General features: G+C 46.6%; 1 protein-coding gene across 1 annotated transcript; it reads left to right on the top strand.

Moving 5' to 3' along the window:
• Positions 1 to 772: 772 nt before the first annotated feature.
• Positions 773 to 12740, top strand: PAK1IP1 (PAK1 interacting protein 1). Its single transcript, XM_001926200.5, has 10 exons — positions 773 to 917; positions 3602 to 3767; positions 6398 to 6518; positions 6595 to 6669; positions 7613 to 7665; positions 8056 to 8201; positions 8300 to 8397; positions 10464 to 10563; positions 11801 to 11924; positions 12087 to 12740. The coding sequence occupies exons 1-10, from the start codon at positions 834 to 836 to the stop codon at positions 12305 to 12307; spliced, it is 1188 nt and encodes a 395-aa protein (XP_001926235.3). The 5' UTR covers positions 773 to 833; the 3' UTR covers positions 12308 to 12740.
• Positions 12741 to 14702: the final 1962 nt, after the last annotated feature.

The following is a 14702-nucleotide window of genomic DNA, read 5'->3' on the forward strand; positions in this document are numbered from 1 at the left end:
AATAACACTGACTTTGCACTTAAGGTGGGGGAGGTGGTGAAACGGAATATGAGATTTCCTTCTAGAACCGAACCTAGGGTGACTGGCCCTTCCTCTTCGAGCAGTGTCTTTACCCCCCCTCAAGCAAAGGGTCCTCCCCCACCCGCAGGATGCCCCACAGTGGCCGATTTGTCCCCAGAGTTCGAGAAACCAAAAGCAAGCTGGGAGGAAAGGTGCGCAGAGCGAGATTATTTGGCCTGGGCGGGGGCGAGGGAATCGGACCCCTCTGACGACTGCGAGCCCTACCAGTCCTACATGCCCCCCTCCTTGCTCTATTACAGCGAATGTGAACGAAAAAGGTTCATTCCACGACTTCCTGCACCACCGAAAGCCTAACGCCTGTACCTGTGCCACTACACACAGGCGTCGATCCGCCAATTACACTGCAACGCCGGAGCCGCCCCCTCGCCTCCCGCCCAGCCCGGAAGCTGCCCCGCCCCTTCCGTAGACGCCCCGGAAACGAGGACTTTCGCGCAGGATGTCCCGCCCCCTCGCCTCAGAATCGCCTGACACGGGGCTTCCTAGAATATGCCTGCTGATCCTCCGTTTGCTTTCTCCTTGAAATGAGACTCTCGCCATGTGGCGTCCTTTCTTATTCTCCTCTTGGTAATTCCGCGTGATCTTCTAGTCCCGAAATCTCTCCCATGGAGTCAGGCGCCTAAAAGGCAGCCCCGCGGTCTTGACGTAAATTTGAGCGCCGACGCAAGAAGGACCCCCTCTGCCCCTTGCGTCCGCTTGCGTCACTGCCCAGCTGCGCCGAGCCCCGCTCGCTGAGGAGGCACGTGCGCTGCTGAATGGAGGTGGTGGCTGGTTGCTACGAGCAGGTTCTTTTTGGGTTCGCTGTACACCCGGAGCCCGAGACGAGCGGCAGCCACGAGGTGAGAGCCCGCGCGCGGAGGGACCGCAGGCGGTGGGGCGGCCAAGCGTCTGATGTGGTTCCCACGCGGCCGAGGTAAACACAGCACCGCAGGGGAACCGTCAGAACCGCTAGGGATTCATTGGTGAATGCAATTCAGGAGACTTAAAACACGTCTTAGTCTTTTAGAACAGAGAAGGCGTTTCATAAGACGAGATGATGTCTGCGTTTTGTAGTAAACATGACCCGTGCACGAAGGAAACTGGCATTTCTGCAAACGGGCCAATGAGCCATAGATTGTATGAGTTTAAAGGTCGCTCCCCTAAGTTGACAACTAGTTGGGGTGTTCAGGATTTAATGAAAGAACAGCTCTTTGAGTTTTTGTTCTGGGATTTTACCATGTATTTGAACTGGATCTGGATAAACCCCTCATTGATAAAGTGATACCAGTTCACTATTGGGCTCTTACGTGGGGCCATTACTTTCGGTAAAGGTGCAGGGAAGCCAAAGGTATAAATCCTGCACTGGAGAGCTTACCCACATGAGAAAGAGAGATTGAGGGAGGCAAATACGTGGAGAAAAATTAAAACAAAACGTGATGAGTTTTTTTACTAAGCGTGTGAGTTAAAAGGTTAAGTAAATTGGCAGTAGTCAAACAGGACATACCCAGGACTCGATGTAACATCTCCTTACTTTTAGTCTAGTACTCTTTTTTCCCTCTAAGCAATCCTAGATATTTCCTAGAAACCTAATTCGTTGACCTGTTATGTCGTTTTGTTTTTTTTTTTTTGCTTTCTTTTTAGGGCCGCACCCACAGCATATGGAAATTCCCAGGCTAGGAGCTGATTCCGAGCTGCAGCTGCTGCTCTACACCACAGCAATGCGGGATCCAAGCTCCACCTGCAACCTACACTACAGTTCATGGGCAACACTGGATCCTTAACCCACTGAGCAGGGCCAGGGATTGAACCCGGTTCCTCATGGATACTAGTCAGGTTTGTTACTGCTGAGCCACGATGGGAACTTTGACCTGTTAGGTCTTTATGAAGACAAGATGTCAAACTTAAATAACCAGAAAATTGGAAGTATAGGATCTGACTAATTTCTTTTGTTTATTTTGTTTTCTACTCTGGTGATTAAGCTGCCTTTGGCTGAAAGGTGACATGTTTTGGATACTTAAAGATGATGTTACAGATTGTGTTTTTGTAATAATGTTGCTGTGCACGTTCCAAACACAGTACTAGACCTCACAGCAGCCCTCTGAGGCAGATACAGTTATCCCATTTACAGCGGAGGATCCTGAAGTCCAGAGAGGTTAAGTGACCCGCTGGAAGCCACAGAGCTGATAAGTGGCAGACCTGGGACTCAAACCTCCAGGGGTCTCTGACACATGAAGCTCTTAACCTAGTACCGCTGCTAAACCCAGACAACCAGCATTCCTTCTGTAATATGCACAGGCAAAGGTTATTCTTCAATTTACGGCCATAGCAGCCCCTTAGGAATGTTGTGCCTTTACTCAAAAGAGGCCCCCTCAGTCGTTATTAACGGAAGGACTATCTGTTTTTAAGGAATTAATTTGCAGTAACACATCCTTAGTATATTCGAGCAATTTTTTTTTTTTTTTTTTTTTTGGTTTCAACAATACTCCTTCAGGAGTTCCCATCGTGGCTCAGTGGTTAACGAATCCAACTAGGAACCATGAGGTTGCGGGTTCAGTCCCTGGCCTCGCTCAGTGGGTTAAGGATCTGGCGTTATGAGCTGCGGTGTAGGTGGCAGACGCAGCTCGGATCCCGCATTGCTGTGGCTGTGGTGTAGGCTGGCGGCTACAGCTCCGATTGGACCCCTAGCCTGGGAACCTCCATATGCCATGAGTGCAGCCCTAAAAGGACAAAAAGACATAATAATAATACTCCTTCATGCATCTCCTTCAGTTTGTGGTGTGTGCGTGTATATGTATGTGTCTATCGTTCTTTGCACTCAGCCAGTCACATTTATCCAAAAGTCGCATGTCAGCAAGCCCTCAGCCTGTGGAAGTTCCTCGGCCAGAGATCGAACTGGAGCCACAGCAATGGCAATGCTGAGTCCTGAACTGCTAGGCCACCCGGGAATCCAAGCATAGAATTCTGACATCTCATCACTGGTCATCCTCTAGGGCTTATAACGGTACCAATGTGAACATGCTCTCATCCTGTTTGTTTTTCTTTGTAGGGCTTGTCATTATACTTATTTCTGAGTGACGTCATGTTGTATCTTGTCTGCCTTTCCCACAGGAATGGCAGCTCCTTTAAATAAGGACTTTTGTTTCTTTTGTTCATTGCTCTATGTCAACTGCCTAAAACTGTGCCAGGCACATCGTGGTCATTCCTTATTTGAGTGAGTGAATTCACAGCACGATTTGAGCATTTGACTGAATGAATGGTATGGCAGGGTCAGAGAGAAGTCAATCTATTAAACAGTTAGGGATTTGGACGGGACCATAAAGTTCCTAAGTCCGCTTAGGTTTTTTTTGGAGTCATGATACTCGGCTCTGCCTTCTCCTACTTTACCTTCCTATTCAGTTCTCAGATTTTTTGTGTGAATCTACCTATGACTGCCGTCTTTGTTGGATCTCTTTGTGGTTTCCGTGGATCGAGGGACCACTTGCCTCTTCGTAGAGAACTGTGGTAGGATCGAGGCGTGGCACTGACTGTGTGTTTTACTCCTCAGCGGAAATGGACTCCCGTGGCCGACTTCACTCACCACGCCCACACGGCCTCCTTGTCAGCGGTGGCCGTAAACAGCCGATTTGTTGTCACTGGGAGCAAAGATGAAACCATTCACATTTATGACATGAAAAAGAAGGTAGACCACGGGGCTCTAGTGCATCACAACGGTAAGAAAACGGCGTCCTCTAAGCCGATGATGTTGAAGCGGCCTTCCTTCCGCAGTCTGACTTCGGCCGGACGATTAACTGTCTGTTACATAGCGGTTTCTGTGCTGGGAAATACAGAAATGAAGAAAGTGTGGGGGTTTTGTCCATAATTCACTATTGGGGCAGAGAGGAGGCACTTAACTCAGTCTAGAGGGGAAGGAGGAGGAAGAGAGTTTTCGCTGAACACGTCCTTAAAGTGATACCTGGATTATTTTATAAGAAGAGTACCAGTTGTTGGCCAGGTGAAACTTGCAAGATGGAGAAGAGGACGTTTGAGGCAGAGCAGGCAGTGTGAGGAGCGCGGGGCAGCATCTCGTGGATGGCTGACTTCGTGGCGCAGTGGGGGAGTCATGTACCCAGCAGTGTGCCAGGTATCTTCAGGTCATAGAAGAGAAAGCCTGGGCTCGGAGATGTTACATGATTTGCCCAAAGTCACAAAACACTGGAACTGGAACTTGAACCCAGGTCTAGAGCCTGCCTTTTAAACCACTGGTATGTGTGGAGAACTGTAAGGGGGTCAGTCTTGTGAGAAGGTTGAAATGGAAGTTGGGGTGTCTAGAAGTAGATGGAGCCGGCTGCTGGGGGACCTTGAGTGCGGAAGGTCAGAGGCGGAGGGGGGTGTTGAATGGGAGAGAGGGAGCCTGAGAAAGGTGCTGGCAGTTTGGATGTGAGAGAGATGCTGAGAACAAGCAGAGGACTGATGACAGCCTGCCTGTCTAAGTTGGAGGCTCTGGACGGAGTAGCATCAGTTTGTAAGAAGCTACAGATATGTCAGGAGAGACGGGAAAGTGCTCAAGAGAAGGATTGACTGTCACGGGAATTGAGGATTTTGGAGAAAGAAGTTTAGATTGTCAGCTTAGAGGAAATAGGGTGGTAGGGGTTGGCAGGTCTCCCAAATAAAGCAGGTGGCTCAGTAGGTTAAGGATCCAGTGTTGCTATGGCCCGCAGCTGCAGCACCGATTTGACCCCTGGCTTGGGAACTTCCATAGGCCACAGGTGTGGCCCTAAAAAGGGAAAAAAAAAAAAAAAAGATTGGGTGGGGAATGAATGAAATAGGTTCCTGATTTTGCTTTGTTTCTTGTACAAATCCTGTTTTTCTAACAGTTGGTAATAAAAAAGTTCTTTTCGGAGTTCCTGTCGTGGTGCAACAGAAACAAATCCAACCAGGAACCATGAGGTTGCGGTTCGATCCCTGGCCTTGCTCAGTGGGTTAAGGATCCGGCACTGCCATGAGCTGTGGTGTAGGTCGCAGACACAGCTTGGATCCTGCATTGCTGTGGCTGTGGCATAGGCCGGAGGCTACAGCTCCCGCTGGACCCCTAGCTTGGGAATCTCCGTATGCCATGGGTGCAGCCCTAAAAGACCAAAAAAAAGGTGTGGCCCTAAAACAGAAAGGCTCTTTTCCAGGGAACAGATGGAGTCAAGGCCAGAAGGAGTTGATGTGGGACAGCAAAATTTCCAAAATAAGAAATAGGATAATAGGGAAGGAGGAAAACATGGGTGAAGATGGCAGCGTCTCCTGCCTTGACAAGGTGGGACATAAATAAGCCCGCATGTTATGAGTGCTTTCGGGGGTGCGGAACTTTTCCTCTGAGATCTTTGGCTCTTTCAGCATAAAGGGCGGTGTCAAGGATTGACCAAGGGACTCACACCCTTCTTAAGAGGACACAACAGTAAGACGGTTTGCGGCCAGGCTCTGTTCCAGTAACTCATGTCTGCAGTTGTAGCGCCAGAGCGGCCGAAGACATGTTGTAACTGAACAAGGCCGGTGTTTGCAGAAACAGGCCACCAGCCAGACTGACCTGCAGAAGTAGTTGGTCCCCCCCTCAACCTCAGGGCCGTTAAGCGGGGTGACGGTAACTTCAAAGGGTCAGGAGTCTTCCTCGAGGACTGCTTCGGTAAGGTGGAAGAATGCTGGGTCCTCCCTCACCCCCTCCAGCCCTGTAACGCTGGAGGAGAACGTCAGGTCTTCCCGGCGCCAGGGCTGTCGGGGAAATTCCTGGGCCACCCAGGCTTCACTTGGAGCGGAAGGAGTTGAAAAGATGTAGGAAAAGGTGTTAACTGTGGGAGGGAGATGACAGGGCAGAGGTAGAGAGCATGACAGTTTACATAATTGTCATACATTTTCATAACTGAATGAGAATTGTGCAGGAGTCAAATCAGAAACAGCTCTGAAGGCATAATAGTTGGATCACAGCTTAGCTAATTCTCTGTTGGGAAAGAAGCAGCCATGGGACTGTATATCCTCTTTTGTTCCCCACATTAGCTGGTTCGTTTTATTTGGATTCTACTCAAACTCCCCTAGCCAGCCGTCTTCTGAATTTATGAGTATGGGATGTACAGCAAAAAAGTGAACTGATTAGTTCAAATCTGTAGCTACAACTAAGGAAACTCTGCCAAAAATGTTTGCATAGGCTTGAAACTGTGTTCCTATATGAAAAAAAATGAATTTCTTCACCTAAGACTTTAAGGCATATTTCAGTAATATTAAGACATTGGATATTTCACTTACTGCAGCATAGCCTTCAAACCACAAAAGGAGTTTGCACTCAAAATGCGTATTAATTTTGCCTGTCTTGGTTTTTCCACAGGCACAATAACTTGCCTGAAATTTTACGGCAACAGGCACTTAATCAGCGGTGCTGAGGACGGACTCATTTGTGTCTGGGATGCCAAGAAATGGGAGTGCCTAAAGTCGATAAAAGCCCACAAGTGAGTCCAGCCCCCCGTTGGTGGTCTCCAGGTGCCAGTCAGTCAGGGTGGGGGCTAACTGTTGGTTTCCTTTTAGAGGACACGTGACCTTCCTTTCCATTCACCCGTCTGGCAAGTTGGCTCTGTCTGTGGGTACAGACAAGACACTAAGGTGAGTCATTAAGGCCCGAGAGCACTTTTTCTAGGTTGTGGTCTTTGTTCTCCACGTATAAGAACCCACCCCTGGGAGTTCCCGTCCTGGCTCAGCGGTAGTAAACCTGACTAATAACCATGAGGATGACGTTTCAAATCACTGGCCTTGCTCAGTGGGTTAAGGATCCAGTGTTGCCCTGAGGCGTGGTATAGGTCTCAGACTCGGCTCAGATCCCACGTTGCTTTGGCGGTGATGTAGGCCAGCAGCTGCAGCTCTGATTCAACCCCTAGCCTGGGAACCCGTATGCCGCAGGTGTGGCCCTAAAAAGACAAAGAAAACCCACCAAAAAACAACAACAAAGGAACCCACCCCTGGGTATTTTTTATTATAGTAATTAGATACTGTTTCTCTGTTATCTGTTGTTGTCAGCCATTTGAAGATATTTAGACACAAAGGAAAGGGTGAAAGCTAAGGAAGCTTTTTCATATTGGAAGGACAAAAAATGACAAGCTCTAAACTCAGACATGCATGTTACATTGCAGTCGCGAGCTGTGAATTAGGGGTGGTCCTCAGAGGAAGTGTTTCAGGCATTCCCTGGTGGCTCAGCAGGTTCACGATCTGTTGTTGCCACTGCCGTGGCTCACATCGCTGCTGCGGCACAGGTTCGATCTCTGGCCTGGGGACTTCTGCAAGCCACTTGCATGGCCAAAAATCAAAAGTTAAGAAAAATAAGAGTTGTTTTAGGAGGTGAAACTTTCTGAAAATAAAATAGACTTGGCATACAAGAGGGCTGTGGGAACAGAGTAAGTGTTAATCTTGCTGGATAATAACCATCTCAGGTGTGGCAGTAAGAAGGCAGTTTTTCTAAAGAGCCCCATAGCTGGTAACTTTTCATTTGAGTCTTGGTCAAGCTTCTCTGGACACCTGGTGTCAGTTGGTGATCATGCTTCCTGTTTTGCAGAACATGGAATCTTGTGGAAGGAAGATCGGCATTCATTAAAAATATCAAGCAAAGTGAGTGTTTCTGTTTGGAATGTTTTGGCAGTTTGCTGGGAAGCGAACGGACATGCCCACATTCTGTGTGTACACGTGTGTGTGTGTGTGGGGAGCTCCCGGCGTGGTGGCGGTTCCCTCCCAGAGCACATGCTTAGGGTTACTTCGTTTTCCTGCTTTGGATGGTGAGCCTTGTGGCTCTGTCACTTGCCAGCTGTGTGACCGTAATGATTCTTTGAACCAGTTCATTGCCTGGAATTTAACTCACAAAATACGTATCCTGAGTTTGTTGTGAGGATTCAGTGGAATAATGGATGTATACGGACACTGGCAGTATTTGCTGTTATTGTTATTCTGATCCGCTTACCTTTTATTTATGAAATTCAGCAGCTTTGTTCTTTTAACGTACAGATGCTCACATAGTGGAATGGTCCCCAAGAGGAGAGAAGTATGTAGTTGTCGTACTGAATAAAATAGACATCTATCGGCTTGACACTGCATCTGTCAGTGGCACCATCACAAATGCGAAGAGAGTGTCCTCGGTTACTTTTCTTTCAGTGAGTGAGGAGACATCAGTGGTGGGGTTTCGTGTGTTTGCTGATGGTTGGGATTGTTGATGACATCCTGGATATTAATTATGATTTTTCTCTCCCAGGAGTCTGTTCTTGCAGTGGCTGGAGATGAAGAAGTTGTGAGGTTTTTTGACTGTGATTCACTAACGTGCCTCTCAGAATTTAAAGCCCATGAAAACAGGTATTTTTCCCACTAATCTCTGAGTGTATGTATGTATAGAGTCTCAATAAATGTTATAAAGCAGGATGTATGTTTTTTATGAATGGCTTTGGAGATAGACGTAGCCACATAGAGGTGATTCTGGAGCCTTAGCAGAATAGTGGAAGTGCTGCTGTCTTGGTCTTAGTGATGCAGAAGCGGTGACGTTTCATCAGAACTAGTCATTTGCACAAGCTATTCATATTTTCAGTGATACCAGTAGAGGAGTTCCTATCGTGGTGGAATCTGACTAGGAACCATGAGGTTGCGGGTTTGATCCCTGGCCTTGCTCAGCGGGTTAAGGATCTGGTGTTGCCCTGAGCTGTGGTGTAGGTTACAGAGGCCACTCGGATCCTGAGTTGCTGTGGCTGTGATGTATGCTGGCAGCTGTAGCTCCAATTTGACTCCTAGCCTGGGGCCTTCCATATGCCACGGGTGTGGCCCTAAAAAGCAAACAATAGTAATAACAGTATCGTTAGACTTGAGGGCTGAAATCAACCATGTTTGAACAGGAGAAAATTAAATAGTCTTGAGCTCTATCCCTGATTGCACTTGACCTTGAACTTTCTTCCCCGTGTCCACTTCTAGCCCCTTTCTACATACACTGTTTTTCCTAGAGGAGAATCAGTGACGTATTGACCTCTGGCTGTGCCAGTCTCTCTTGCTGCTCACTGCGTCTCTGGGGAAGGATGCGAGGGCTAGGGTAAATGGTTAAGCGACTTGCCCAAGAGTATCCCCATTGTCAGGTGACAAGCTGGGAGCCAACCCAGTTCTGTCTGACTCTGCCCCCACTTTTCCCGCTGTGTTTTGGAAAAGGTGGTCGTGTATGGCTGTACCTTAATGGGTTTTATTCACTTGTACTTTCTGTTTCAAATGACTGTTTTCTAAATAATAGCTAAGCTTTGGGAAATCTCCCTCTGTAAATACTCGGAATTCTGCAGTCAATATACAGGGCCTAGTTTTCCCCTGTGTGTTGGGAAGTGAACATATTTCTTCGGGGCCGTATAGCACTTAGGATATTTGACCAGTCATTCATTCAGCAAATATTCGAGGAGCATCTGTCAAGAAATGCTGTGCTAGGTCTTTAACGAGAAACACGAAAGACAAGAGCTCACACTCTCCTGGCTCTCGTCTGGTAGTGGAGCAGCAGACAGATGATAAACAGGGAAGCTGGGAACCACAGCAGGAGGGAAACAGGTGTCATGATTTGAGAATAACACAAGTAATTTATTTAGATGGGACGATGGGGAAAGGGAGGGAGACCCAAGGGATGAAGGAGCTATTTCTAAAAAGAGGCGAGAACGGTAGGTACAGTGGCCGGAGGGAGGACAGAGCTTGGTGTGTTTTAGGCACAGATGGAAAACTCTGTGACTGGGTCAGAGGGAGACCAAGGCCTTGCAAGTCAAGGTGCGGAGTCTGGATTTTATGCTGAGAGCCTTTAAAGACACTGGTTTCTAGGTCCCAGGCACTTCCTTCCTCTCTCAGGTTATTTTCAAGCAGATCCTAGTTGTGTAGAGTTTTTAGCCTGGGAGTAACATGGTTTGATTTACATTTAAAAGAAACTTTCGGGGGCAAAAATGGAAGCAGAAAGGCCAGTTAGTTTACTCCGTAATCCAGAAGAAAAATGGTAGTAGCTTAGACTAGGGATGGTGGCGCCGGAGCTAGAGAAACAGCGCGGGGGGCGGGGGGGGGGGGGACACCTGGGTCCGTCTTTGTTGTGTCTTCTCTCTGGTTTCTTGAGGTGAGGGGCTTTGTTTTAAGTGTCTTTATTCCCTTTATTATCATCCTATTATGTAGAGTTGTCTGTCATCGTCTTTTCAGCTTTTTCTTAAGGGAAGGTTGGGAGTCATTTATCTTGGGATTTAGACCCTGAACATGACTCCCCAGCTCTTGGGAATGTGAGGCATGTCTTAGGCCTCTTTGTTGAGCACTTTGGAAATGCCCGAAGCCTTGAAAAGTCGAGTGACCGTGTGCATGGCAGTTTTCTAGCCACATCGTACTGTCTGGAAGACGGGCGGCTTTTTTACGGGTTACTCTTTCTGTCCTAGGGTAAAAGACGTGTTCAGTTTTGAAACTCCAGAGCATCATGTTATCGTTACAGCATCGAGTGATGGTTTCATCAAGATGTGGAAGCTGGAGGAGGATAAGGTCAGTGTCTCCGCACAGTGTCAATACGCCAGATGCAAGTCTCCAGTCACTATTACTTTAAGTGAAGGGGAGTTTTTTTTTATTGAACGGCCCCACCTCTGGCATATGGAAGTTCCCAGGCCAGAGGTTGAATCCAAGGATTCAGCAACACTGAATCCTTTAACCCGCTGTGCTGGGCTGGGGATGGAATGGGCACCTCCACAGTAACCCTTGCTGTTGCAGTCAGATTCTTAACCCCCTGCACCACAGTGGGAGCTCCAAAGTGAGGTGGACTTTTTTTTTTTTTTTTTTTGTCTTTTTTTATGCCATTTCTTGGGCCACTCCCTCGGCATATGGAGGTTCCCAGGCTAGGGGTCCAGTCGGAGCTGTAGCCACCGGCCCACGCCAGAGCCACAGCAACGTGGGATTTGAGCCGCGTCTGCGACCTACACCACAGCTCACGGCAGCGCCGGACCCTTAACCCACTGAGCAAGGCCAGGGACCGAACCCGCAACCTCATGGTTCCTAGTCGGATTCGTTAACCACTGCGCCACGACGCGAACTCCCTAGGTGGACTTTTTTTAAGGATCGTAAGGCATAGATGTTTAAACTTTCAAAATTTCCGCGCATGTTGGTGGTTTTAAGGGATCTTCTTTGTCGCCTCGGGAGTTGGTGAGTCTGAGCTGGGGGATCCCGGAGCTCCTGCTCATTCAAGTAGGAGCTCTCCTTTCTTTTCTTCTGTATTGATGTTCTCTGTAACATTTTGTTACATAGAAATACTGACAATTACTAGAGAAAAATTGGGATTTCTGACCAGTTGTAAATGAACAATAGTTTTGATCGCCGGGATAATTGGAATTTTAAAGCCCCCCTTGGTAGGCACCCTCTTATAGAGTCTTTGATTGTTACTCTTCATTCTCTTATTATACACACATTTCTCTGAATGTTGAGTACCCACTTTGTGCAAAGTTCTTGGTTAAAGCCTAGAAATGAATGAGATAAAACTGACCCTGTTCTTGGTGGAGTGCTTCTTAGAAATTGGCTCATGGGAAGGACATAGTCAAACCAATCATGAATCAAGGTCATAGGTTTCTTCTAAATAGCATGTTTTTTTTGTTTTTTTTTTTTTTTTCTCAAGATACAGTGTAAGTTTTAAATTAAGATAACTTAAAAAAATTAAGATAACTTGATTATGGAAAAATTAAATTATTTAAAATTCCCGTGTTTGTTATCACGAATTTCCTTTCATATGTTTCAGAAAGTTTCCCCATCTTTACTGTGTGAAGTAAACACCAACGCCAGGCTGACCTGTCTTGGAGTGTGGCTGGACACGGTGACAGACACGAAAGAAAGCATGCCTCCAGCTGCAGCGCCTCCTCCTGGTAAATGAAACTGATCATTTCCAAAAACTCATCTGCTGTCTCTGGAACTGTTGTCATGGAGGAGATCCAGATAGCTTCACTTTACTGTCACTTTACTAGATAAACTTGTGTTTATCTCAGAGGGAAAAACAGTCTTTAAATGCACTGCCTCTTGTGTTTTAGTGAGTAAAGAAGAACGGTCCAAAAGCAGCAACAAGGAATCTGGTGATGCAGCGCAGGAGGAAGAAGGGCAGCCGAAAGCTGACAGGAAGAAATGCAGTGTAAGTGGTGACAGCAGTAAGCCAGCCCAAGGAAGCAGCCTGGTGTCAGCCAAGAAGAGGAAAATGGTAGAAATGTTGGAAAAAAAGAAGAAGAAAAAGAAGAAAATAGGAACAGTGTCGTGAATCTCAGATTTCTCCTAAGAGAAAAACTTTTTCAAATGTACTTTCATTTTCCTGAGTAAAAGCCAGGAATTTCTTCTTTTGAAGAAAATGTACAGCTTAAAAATCACTTTCAGGTGTTTTTAAGATGGTAAAACTTTTTGATAGGCAGTATTTTATTAATTATCGTGGTGATACATAGTATGTTAATGTATAATATATAATTTTTACTATTGCATAAAGCACATGAAAATTACATGTTACAGCTTAAAATACAGAATCTTCAACACATTTATTTACCAGAGGTGGATAAAGGACTTGTTTTTCAGATTTTTCACAGTGGGGGGAAAATGAAAAACTTCCATTACTTTGGCTTCTTCGGGTGGTTCTAATAATTTTATTATGAATTTTGTTCATTTTGGTAACAAACAGTATAAAAAGATTTTCATACTGGGAAGTATGTTGAACAGACTTTTCTTTTTTTTTTTTTTTTCTTGGTCTTTTTAGGGCCGCACCTGCTGCATATGGAGGTTCCCAGGCTCGGGGTCTAATCGGAGGTGCAGCTGCTGGCCTATGCCACAGCCACAGAAACATGGGATCTGAGCTGCATCTGTGACCTACACCACAGCTCAGGGCAACACCAGATCTCCAACCCACTGAGCAAGGCCAGGGATCAAACCCACAACCTCATGGATACTAGTTGGATTTGTTTCCACTGTGCCACAATGGGAACTCCTGACAGACTTTAAAATTACAGATATATAGGAGTTCCCTTGTGGCACGGTGGGTTAAGGATCCAGCATTGTCACCACAGTGGCCCAGGGCACTTGTGTTGGTTCGACCCTTGGCCCAGACTCTTGCACATACTATAGGCACAGCCAAAAAGAATTACAGATATATAAAATAAAATGTGTATATAATACATAAGTTTAGATCTACATACGTAACAAGGTTAGACAGAAAGACTGTCAAACGTAACTATTCTGTTTCCAAGCAGTGGATTTCAAGGTAACTTAAGGACTGGAAAATGACGTTTATATATATTAGATTTTTTTTTTTTTTTTTTTTTTTGCTTTTTAGGGCCGTACCTGTGGCATATGAAAGTTCCCAGCCTAGGGGTCGAATCAGGCCTATAGCTGCCGGCCTGTGCCACAGCAACATGGGATCTGATCCACGTCTGTGACCTACACCGAAGTTCATGACACCACCAGAGCCTTAATCCACTGAGTGAGGCCAGGGGTCAAACCCACATCCTCATGGATATTAGTCGGATTTGTTTCTGCTGTGCCACAGTGGGAACTCAGAAGATGAAATTTTTAGTGTTTTTTTTTTCCTCCCATCCATTTCAGGCCATCAAAAAATTCACTATGGAATTCCCATCGTGGCGCAGTGGTTAACGAATCCGACTAGGAACCATGAGGTTGCGGGTTCGATCCCTGGCCTTGCTCAGTGGGTTAGGGATCTGGCATTGCCGTGAGCTGTGGTGTGGGTTGCAGATGTGGCTCGGATCCCGCGTTGCTGTGACTCTGGCGTAGGCTGGCGGCTGCAGCTCCGATTCAACCCCTAGCCTGGGAACCTGCATATGCCGTGGGAGCAGCCCAAGAAATGGCATAAAGACAAAAAAAAAAAAAAAAATTAGCTGATCTCCTGTCAAAGGTAGTCTTAAAACTAGCCATGGATGATGATCTTGTCTCTTCTTGCCTGGAAAATTAAAACATTTTCCGCAATAGATTAGTGGATGTTTTGAGAAGACACATTAATGGTTTGAATTAGCTGGGAAGATGTTAAATACATGAGGCCACTAGGGGGCTCCCTTCTGATGAGGCAACCTGCACACAGGAGTGGCCACTCATTTTGTAGGAGATTATCTTGGAAATGAACCAAATTGTGTGTGTGACGTTTGCATCTACCTCCTTTTATCTTCCTCCAAGCCTATAAACATGAATATAGGTTTGAGTGTTTTTTGTTTTTGAGACAACTTTTTGTAGCTGTTTTGTAGCAAGGTACAGGTTGCCCATAAATCCCCTGCCTCCACACATGCAGAGCCTCCACTTATCTGTGTCACTCACAGGAGTAGTACATTTTTGGAGTTCCTGTTGTGGTTCAGCGGGTTGAGAACCCATCTAGTATCTTTGAGGATGTGGGTTCAATTCCTGGCCTCCCTCTGTGTCAGGGATCTGGCATTGCCGTGAGTTGTGGTGTAGGCTGCAGACGTGGCTCAGATCCCGCGTTGCTGTGGGCTGTGGTGTAGGCTGGCAGCTGCAGCTCTGATTGGACCCTGGGAACTTCCACATGCTGAATGCGGCCCTAAACAAGCTAATACTGATGATGATAATGCTCACGTCGGAACACTGTTCACTGGCTCTTCTGTTGTGGCAAGTGTCTTTACTGCTCTGGTTTGCGTGTGTGTGTCCAGCAG

Source organism: Sus scrofa, chromosome 7 (genome assembly GCF_054392235.1).
Source record: "Sus scrofa isolate SSC_HxYL_T2T_F1_AM1 chromosome 7, Sscrofa_HxYL_maternal_Yorkshire_Landrace_v2.0, whole genome shotgun sequence".
In the NCBI taxonomy this organism is placed as follows: domain Eukaryota; kingdom Metazoa; phylum Chordata; class Mammalia; order Artiodactyla; family Suidae; genus Sus; species Sus scrofa.